Source organism: Oncorhynchus gorbuscha, linkage group LG24 (genome assembly GCF_021184085.1).
Source record: "Oncorhynchus gorbuscha isolate QuinsamMale2020 ecotype Even-year linkage group LG24, OgorEven_v1.0, whole genome shotgun sequence".
In the NCBI taxonomy this organism is placed as follows: Eukaryota; Metazoa; Chordata; class Actinopteri; order Salmoniformes; family Salmonidae; genus Oncorhynchus; species Oncorhynchus gorbuscha.
In genome coordinates, this window is record NC_060196.1 from 17,255,419 (window position 1) to 17,265,418 (window position 10,000).

Sequence of the window (10,000 nt, forward strand, 5' to 3'; positions counted from 1 at the left end):
GCCAGCGCGAGTACTGCATCTCTTTTCATAACCCACCCCTCTCCCCAACGGTTCCTTACAACACAAGGGCTTTACTGTGAATAGCAATTCATTTATTTAAACATGGTATTTTTGTTGTTGTACTTTACAAAAGAAATAGGATAGCATCTAGCATCTTTTTTTTCCCACTCTTGCTTTTTTAACATATTTTACACAGAATTGATCATCTTTATTTATTTTTTTTATAATCCAACTTTGCATTTATTGTTGTATTTTTTTGTTTGTTGTTGTATTACCACAATAAAAATGCTGTGTGTTTATGGCTGGCCAGTATGTCCCCAGTTGGTCTTTAGACAATAGCAGAATATCCTGAAGTAAGAAAGACTCATTTAAAGCTGAAATAATATCCACTCCTGGTGTAGAGAAGACGAAGAAGAAGAGGAAGAAGATGAAACCATTGGTGCCTACAAACATAGTAATCCTCTCTGGAGTTTCTGTATAAAGTCAACATAATATTCCATCTCTGGTGATTCTGTGCGTCAAGTCAACAGGCACAATAGAGTCTGGTCTCCATAGTGTCCATAGAGGCCCTTCAGATCCACAGCAATTAATCCACGGTCTCAGTCAGTCCTACCCCTTTCTCCTCCACAGTAGGGGGGCGAGCAGCACAGTGTGACACAGTGTAAATAGTGTCCATAGCAGGATCCCTGGTTCAAACCTCACTTATACAACCCCAACCCACCCAATATATCCCATATATCCAAAAAGGGTCTCCGTGGTTGTCCATATTATCCACACAAACACACGTAAACACACACACACACACACAAAGGGCCGGGTCAGACCTCACACTCCCGGGAGGGCTGCTGCTGGCAGGTGCAGGAGCCGTACTCGTTGATGATGACCAGGGCCCCCTCGATGTGGTTGGGCTTGTAGTCGACGTAGTACTCCGGCGTGGACATGGTGGCCATCTGCTGCATGCTCTGCTTCTGCTTCTGCTTGCGCCGATGGCTGCTGAAACACTGGCGCACCTGCCGCACGCCCGCCGGGAAACACTTCCAGGTAACGTAGAGCATCAGCACCACAATGAGGAAGGAGAAGATGAGCGCCATGGTGCCCGTCACCACCTTGTGGATCTGCATGGTGCTGTCTATGTCGTCGAGGTTAGCCACGGTCACGGTGAAGGAATTGGTGACCACTGCGCCACCCTCGGCGGCTGGGGGATCGTAGGGGTTGGCCGTGGGGCCTCCCCGGGCCTGGTCCTTGGTGGTGTAGCCGGGGTACCATCCCATAGTCGTGGTGGCCTGGTCGATGCCGTCCTCGCACAGCTGGAAGGCGTATACGGCGTCCAGTACGTCCTCGCCCTGTGCCACGTCCGGGCTGGAACACAGTAGCTGGCTGTCCCGCTGGCCCCGGAAGGCGCTCAGCCACTGGGCTAGGGCGCACACGTTGCGGCTGCATTCCCACTCATTGCCTGCCAAAGTGATGCTGCCCAGGGATGACCATGAATCCAGGATGCGCTGCTCCATTGCCGTCAGCCGGTTGGCGTCCAGCATGAGGGCCTTGAGGTTGGGCACGCTCTCGAAGACGTGTGGCTCGATGTATGCGATCTCATTGGCCGACAGGTCAATCTTCTCCAGGAAGGGCCAGGTCCAGTCCAGGGTGCTGACCACAACGGTAGCCCGGTTGTTGCGCATGTAGAGCGTGCGCAGCGAGATGAGGCGGGGGAAGTGGGCCAGGTTGACTTTGACCAGCTCGTTGTGCTCCAGGTGCAGCTCGGTGAGCTTGAAGAGCCCAGCGAAGGAGTTCCGCGCCAGGCTCTGAAGCTGGTTGTAGCCCAGGTCCAGGAACTGCATGCTCCGGCAGTCCTGGAAGATCCTCACTGGGACAAACTTGAGGGCGTTGTAGCGCAAATGCAAATTGGTTAGCTTTCTCAGGCCGTGGAACAGGTCGGGCTCCAGCGCCTGCAGCCTGTTGTACGATAGGTCCAGGATGCGCAGGTTGGGGAGGGGCCTGAAGGTGCCATTGGGCAGGCTCTCGATATGGTTGGTGCTCAGGTCGAGCTCCTTGACCCGGCGCAGCCTGTCGAAGGTGCCCTCCTCCACCACGTCGATGTTGTTATGATCCAAGTAGAGCCAGGTGAGCTGCGACAGGCCAGCAAAGTGGCCCTCGCGCAGCTCCGTCAGGTTGTTCTCGCGCATGGACAGGCCCAGTGCGCTGCTCAGGTTGCGTGGAACATCGGTTAGATTGAGCCCCTCGCAGTAGAGCAGCTTGCTGTCGCAGCGGCATAGACGGGGGCAGACGCCCTCCACCGATGGGACCATTTTGAGCATGATGCCCAGCGAGCACCACAGCAACAGTATCAACCCAGGGGGCTTCCTCAGGGGCCACTTTAGGTACAAGCCTATTAGAAGGAAATCCATCAGCCTGAAAATCCTCGGATAGATCCGCAGAGAAAATGTCCATTGGAATCGTTCCGGTATTATTCTGTCATGGTTCACATCGTAATTTGTAATCTCTCCCCGGCAGGAAACCAGCTCTTGTATTTTTTTTGTATTCCCTTTCTTGTAGTGAATTGTGTTGTGCGTGTGTGTTTTTTCCCCCAAGGTATTTACTTATAGAAAGGAAAAGGAATCCAGTGTGGTGGATAAAAAGAAAAGAACAGGGGAGAGGGATAAAGGGCAAGTCACTTTGCTCATGTTAGATATCAGGGGGCAAGATGAGACCCGAAGCGGGTAAAAAATGCTTTCTTCACCGAGCGATCACGTATGAAAGGAATCCTACTCACCCCTATCCAGAGACGGACATCCCCTATTCAGCGACTTCCTTTGTGCCCACACTAATTATGTGTGAATCTAAAAAAGGACCCCAGTGTGGTACAAATTTGCCCCCCCCCCTTCTCGTCCTTTTCAGCCAGAATACCAGATCCTGGCAGGCTTACAATGTCTTAGTTCTCCTCGTGTGAAAGAAGCCAGAAAAGACCCAAGGAATCCAAGTGGATGCTGGTTAGGAAGTGCAAGTTTCCTGCTCGGCTGCATGCATGAGTGCCGTGCCTCCTCGCTCTCTCTCTCTCGCTCTCTCTCTCTCGCTCTCTCGCCCTCCTGCTCCTCTGCAGTCACTACTGCTGCGATGATCCGAAGAGGGGAACAGAGGAAAAACCAAGCCAACCAAGAAAGCAGAGGAAAAGACTAACTCAAAACTCTCTCTCTCGATAACGACTGGGGGCAGATCTGTCAACACAAATTACCGTCCGTCACTTGAAGCGATCGCTGACCTGCACGGCTTAAATCCAGTCAACTCTGTCATTATTATTTTAGTGACCGACCGGTGCGCTTCAGAAAATATGTATTGGAAGGATAAGGATGGGTAATGCCAGGGTCTCTCTCATTCTCTTCTCTCTCTGTTTTCCCCTTAGTTCTTTTCTACTTTCTTTTTAGTATCCTTCTTTTAGATCCCCTCTTATCTCCTGTGAGAAGCCCCTTGACTCCTGCGTCCTCCTGTCCTTTGGGTTCTGTTCATATCCACTTGTGTTGTTAGTGGTGTTTTTCCCTGGTCGGCTGGAGGGAGTTTGCTGGTGGAGGCTGGAAGACTGAGAGGCTGAGGAGGCTGCTATTAGGGAGGCAGAGGCGGTGTGTGACAGGGATGGAGAGGAGAGGCAGAGCACTCTTCACTTCGATCCCTCGCTTGCAGCAGACTAGTGTACTGGCAGAGCATGCAGAGGCACCGTCTGTTCACTGAGTGTCGTAAGCCACTCACAATTCAGACTGGCCCCACTCTCTCTCTCTCTCTACCCTCCACCTTCTTCTCGCTCTCACTCAATTTCTCTCTCTCTCTCTCTCTCTCTCTCTCTCTCTCTCTCTCTCTCTCTCTCTCTCTCTCTCTCTCTCTCTCTCTCTCTTCTCTCTCTCTCTCTCGCTCGATTTTTCTCAGTGTTTGAAACATTTCCATATTCAAAAGGGGCCGGGCTTAAAACCGGGGCTTTATTGAAGCTCAGAATCTCTCTCTCGCTCTCTCTCTCTCTCTCTCTCTCACCCTCCCAGTAATAAATTGAAACCATCTACAATATCTGCTTCTTCTCTTCTTGTAGAATTCAGTCTCCCTCATTATTGCTGATTAATATTCCACTAATGATTGAAAGGATGTTCTATATGCATTCTATCCCTCCAGCTGAGAAATGTGCCAAACTCCTGGCTGAACCAATGGGGCTGATGCTGCATAATTACATAACAATGCAGATGCCATAATAATAATGATAAGATGTATGATTTGTGATCGAACCAATGTTATTATATGCAGTGATTATACACACTTATTCCCACATGTAATGGTAACTTATGCAGCTGTACAGTTTATATTGCCTCATTTGAATATGGTGTACAGTGCCTTCGGAAAGTATTCAGACCCATTCTTTTCAAATTTTGTTACGTTACAGCCTTATTCTAAATTTGATTACATTTTTTAAAATCCTCAGCAATCTACACACAATACCCCATAATGACAAAGCGAAAACAGGTTTGTAGAGTTTATTGCAATTTATTAAATATAAAAAACAGAAATATCTTATTTATATAAGTATTCAGACACTTGAGATTCGAAATTGCGCTCAGGTGCATCCCGTTTCCATTGATCATCCTTGAGATGTTTCTACAACTTGATTGTTGATTGTGGTAAATTCAATTGATTGGACATGATTTGGAAAGGCACACACTTGTCTATATAAGGTTCCACAGTTGACAGTGCATGTCAGAGCCAAAACCAAGCCATGAGGTTGAAGGAATTGTCTTGTAGAGCTCCAAGACAGAATTGTGTTGAGCCACAGATCTGGGGAAGGGCACCGAAAAACTGTCTGTAGCTTTGAAGGACCCCAAGACCACAGTGGCCTCCATCATTCTTAAATGGAAGAAGCTTGGAACCAGGAAGACTCTTCTTAGAGCTGGCCGCCAAACTGACCAATCGGAGGGGGGGGGGGCTTTAGTCAGGGACTTTACAATTCACACACTGCGATTAAGCTCTTTGCATTGATATATCTCAGCTTTTATTTCCTTTCCCATTGATCTGAAAAGAGTCAAACCAAACTCTATCAAGTAAATCTGCATTTGATCAACACTGAATGCTGCCTGCCGTGTCTCTTTCATCACGGTTGTTTGAGGACTCGGCTGTCCAGTGTGAGTACAGATTTGATCTGTTGCCACTTAGAAACGGACAGCGTAACATAATATTTTCCTCTCAGGAGGTCCCCACGCTCCCAGCTCCTAGGGTTCCCTGGTCCATGGACCCCGTCCGTCTTTCCCAACCCTTGTCATCTCACTCCTGTTAAATTCCAAGTACAATGGGCTGTGACAAATCTGACAATTTGGTCCCTTACATGATGTAATCATCCCATCCCTCCCTCCCTCCCTCCCTCCTTTCTGACAGCAGAAATAACTTTTACATCATGCCTCCTTGCTGGGCGTTCTGCTGTGAAATAAAGGATTTAATCGGGAAGTAAAAAGTGCTATGTCGGCCCTGACTCATCTGATAATTGGCGTGTCGGTCTGTCTACACAGAAGACCAAGGAAACATCGTCAGCAGCTAGCGAGGGTTACTATACCAGGACTCGTATTCATAAAGTGGCTAATAAAGAATGGTGATCTAGGATCAGTTTTGCCTTTTTTTTATCATAATGAAGATGATTATATGGACAGGGGGGACCTGATCCTAGATCTGCACTCCTACTCTGAAACTCCAAATGACTATTTGTCTAAGGAAAGCCATCAACAGTTCCTAGACCTGGGTTCACTAGCAGCAGTTATAGGAAAGTTAGACGGCGACCGAGACCCTACTCTCACCTTTGCTTTACCTCTGCTGTCACTCATTTCTCATTCATAATTAAGTAACCGATTTAACTGACATCCACTACTGACACATTCACACTGCAGCTATTCCAACAAAGATTAGCCAATTCGAAGGAGCAGCGTCGTGCTGTTCGGAGCTCTGAATGCCAAAGACTTATCTTGAGCACTCGTTAATGATGCTCCACCGAAAAACATGTTCCTTCGCCTTCTTATGTTTTTTGTTTTATTGTTGCTGTTTTCACGCCTTGAGAGTGGTGCCACTGCAAAGCTTTCACAGTAGGAAGAGGCATATAATGCCTATGGAATGTGGATGACGTCTCCCAGTCAGATATATCTCTCTCCTGCTCGTCTACCTCAGCCCATTTCTCTTCAGCCCCGTAATGGATGGATGGCTGCACCAGCTAATGAGTTGGTAGCACCGTAATGGCTTAACACAGCAAACAGGAGATAGGAGTAACCGGGGCCATCCGTTTTAGACTTTTTAAGAGGTTGTGGATGCGGAGAGAGCAGATACGTGTGCAGGTGCGTGTGCGTGCATGGACATGCACACACAACCATGCGTGCACCTATGCACAAGCACACACAATCCTATTAAAGATGGGCGGTGGGGGCAGATAGGCATCTCGACTCATCTGAACGATAACCTTCATTTGCTCCTTCAAACCACGCCATTGATTCTTCTGGTGGGGTTGACTCGACTAGAGGGAGGATAGCAGCGTTTGGGGAAACTAGGGCATTACCCTTCCCTCCCCTTCTATTTTGATTCATGAACATTCAAAGAAACCAAGATGATTTTCTGTGTAATTTAGGAAAAGGGGGACATTCGACTGGAGACATTTGGGTGGAGAACATGGTAAGCTTCTTTCACTGTGGGGACTTCCGCATCCCCGGAAATGAGACCAGAGATGAAAATGCTGAACAAATTAAAACATCTCGAGTGAAATCGCAATCTCTGTGGAACTAATGTGTGGGCCAGTCAACTTTAGGGAGCGGGAGAGAGTGAGAGAGAGGGAGAGAAAGAGAGAGAGAGAGACTTTGTGTGCCGTGATTCATTCCTCTCTTCTTCCTATTCTTCCATTCTGAAAACTGCTGTCACGCTATCCGTGTAGCCCAGAGCAGCTCAGAGCAGCTCATCAGGGTGCGAGAGAGGCCTACTCATCCCCATGTGAATGCCTACCCATGGGCGGCCAGGGAAGGTCAACATTGGCCCTCTGTGGGACGTAGACAGACATTCGTGACGAGAGCCCCCACAACAACAACAACAAAAAGTCCCCTTTCGCTCCATTTAAAGGTACTGTCTTTCGAAGGCATGTGAATATGTGAGCACAAGCACAAAATGTCCCCCAGCAAATGCTTTTATTACAAGCTGATTGCTGAACTGTCAACATTGACAGATATATTCAGTTTATGTTGCCTCACGCTGGAATCCAACCCCTTAACCCGGATGTTTCCTGTGCTCTGACACCCTGAACCACTGGTACCATGTCAGATGTGTTGCACTGTTGCGCTCAACTACAGTAGCTTTGCATCCTGAAAGAGACTCTCTTCTCCACACGCGAAATCCGTCTTCGTTTGCCTTCTGTTTTGTGCTAATAGGTGTAGCGTGTCCTTCGCTAGGCTAATGCTAGGTTAATCAATGCAAACCATGCTAGGCAGTTACTGAGGACGTGGAATTAACGGAATAACAAGTTGGTGCTTACTATTAATAAAACGTAGATTGTGTTTGTGTTGTTTACATTGGTTAAGCGTAATCAACATACTATTATATTCCCTTCATTTTTTCTGCTCTATTAGCAATTTTAACTACGGTATGCTAACACCATGGATTTACTAAGGATGCTGGCTGGTTAGCGAACATCTCACTTGCGTAATATATTGCGCAAACACTGAGCTCTGGCGCTATTGCACTCTCCAGCCTGCCGGCCATGAAACTTTGCAGCCTTAATGTTTAACTCTTGACACCTAGATAGATACATGGGAGTTCATTCCTTCACCAGAGTGCAGATGAGACTTAAAAAACATCCCAAATGGCCACCGCTACCTGGCACTGTGGCGGATGGACATCGACAGACCCTCCGTTATTGAATGGACTAGAAACCAGACTCTCACTGTAGAGAGTAGCCTGGTTCAACACACATCAATAACTCCAGACTAATGGCTATCGGCTTTAACCTCGTACATTCTCATTAGCTGTCATACCTGGACATGGCTACGAGACATACTCGATTCCCATTGGGCAATATGTTGGCTACTCTTCTCACTGCACTACCACCAAGGCTTCGTCTCAAATGACTGGTTTAAAGCAGTGGCCTATGTAGGGAATAGGGTGCTCAGGCCAAAAGTAGGGTGGTATTTTAAAAACATGTTGCGTTTGGTAAGGCTGTTTTTGATAGTGGAAGAATGTTGGGAGTGTTGTTATCCATTTCCTCATTTACCCTTAGTCACCTTGGCTCTGCCGAGCTATAGAGATGCTGAATTGTAAGTACCCCTTGAAGAATTACAGCCGTTATGCAATGTAGGTGGTTTCGGCTTAATCATTCTCTCGCAAGTTAATTACACTTGAGCTAGAGGAGAGATCAGCATTTAAGCTTTGTTTACAGCTACGTCTGATTGCCTTTGTCCTTTGCCTTTCTTAGAGTCCCCCTGACGAACATAGCCATTTTTTTTCCCTTCCCCACATCGTCTTTCTCTTTTTGTTTTGTTTGTTGTGTATCTTGTTTAAAAAAGGATATTGGTTGGCTGCCTCAGATTTGTGTCTGCTGCTGCAAAAGCCTGTCCCAATGTTCCCGGCCAATGTCAGATTTCTAATAGTTCCAGAGCCACAAAATCTCCCCCTCGCACCGATAGCTAGCTGCCCGTAGCTCGTTCCTCTTGGTTGATAGAACTGCTGATAGCCTCTTGACTGGGGTCTGAGTAGGGTCAACAAATAGCAGCATCGGATGCATCCCCTTCTTTTTGTTCCGCCTCTTTTTCCTCACTTTTCTATTACTTACCCAATGGGTGGAACTGTGGCTTCTTATTGATTCTTGCCCTTGGCAGTAAACCATTTCCAGTGAGTCATTTCTTGTTGGTGGCCACAGCTGGCTCAGGCTGGCTCTCGAGTCCCACCGACCCAAAAGGCTCTACGGCTAAGGCCGTATCTCGGTCCATGCGTAAAAGGGAGGTGCAATTTGGACACTGTGTGTGTGTGTGTGTGTGTGTGTGTGTGTGTGTGTGTGTGTGTGTGTGTGTGTGTGTGTGTGTGTGTGTGTGTGTGTGTGTGTGTGTGTGTGTGTGTGTGTGTGTGTGTGTGTGTGTGTGTGTGTGTGTGTGTGTGTGAGCTTATGTCTGATAGTACTCAGGACATTCATACTCAATAAGGGATCACTCGAGTCCTCCTGTTCTTCTGTTAGTGTCGCTGTCTGAAGTGGTCTTCTATCAGTGGAAATCTATGAAACTCGACCCTATCCTCTCCACTTTTATTCCACTATGTGTAGCACCTTATAAAAGGAATAGGGTGTCATTTGACACCTAGTGTCAACCCTTTTCTCTGAGAGGATTTATTCAAGTCAGCGTTGTTGTGCGAGCCTCTAATTGTTGCGTTGAAATGTTGCCATTTATTAGCGTAGAGCAGAGGTAGAACTTTTTCAACGGGTGACAGAAATTGCCAGGAATCCGGGCGACCCACCCCACCACGAGTCTAATGACAACCTTAAAATTGGTACTTTACGATTTTCACATCAACAAATAACCTTCAATTCATTACATGTTCATCTCTCTTATCAAAAGTAAGAGAACCTATACGTTTATTGACCTTTTTTTCATTTTTCATTTTCCATTTTTTTTCTCAAAAATGTTTATATGTTGTTCAAAATAGTTTGTACTCTTAATTTTTGGTTCCCAAATTTGCAATTCCCGACCCCGACTTTGAATACCACTGGCAGATAGGGATACGATGCCATTGGTGCCATCAGATCAGCTTGTTGGGACATTTCATTGGTGAAAACAGTATTGACAGTGAACTTGTCCTCGTGGCAGGAGCTCTTATATGGCAGTGGAAGAGTTCTGTCCTCGTTCAAATTAGCACAACGCTCTAGTCAACCGAGCAAAGCATGTCTATCGAGTACATGTCTCCCAATTATACTCTCCCAATTATGTTCTTTCCAGTGTGATGGAAAGTACACATTTTCAGTGGAACAATGTATTTG

At 47.1% G+C, this 10,000-nt stretch overlaps 2 protein-coding genes across 5 annotated transcripts in view; one reads left to right on the forward strand and one right to left on the reverse strand.

The window, feature by feature from the left end:
* The window catches only part of LOC124012776 (catenin alpha-2), a 711,900-nt gene that overhangs the window by 490,663 nt on the left and 211,237 nt on the right, over positions 1-10,000 (forward strand). The window lies entirely within an intron of this gene.
* LOC124012777 (leucine-rich repeat transmembrane neuronal protein 1-like) lies at positions 71-3,724 on the reverse strand. The gene has a single exon (XM_046326732.1). The coding sequence runs from the start codon at positions 2,400-2,402 to the stop codon at positions 819-821; it is 1,584 nt and encodes a 527-aa protein (XP_046182688.1). The 5' UTR covers positions 2,403-3,724; the 3' UTR covers positions 71-818.

Excerpts from the sequence above, each read along its gene's own strand:
- LOC124012777 (XM_046326732.1), bottom strand. The coding sequence starts at position 2,402 with ATGGATTTCCTTCTAATAGGCTTGTACCTAAAGTGGCCCCTGAGGAAG.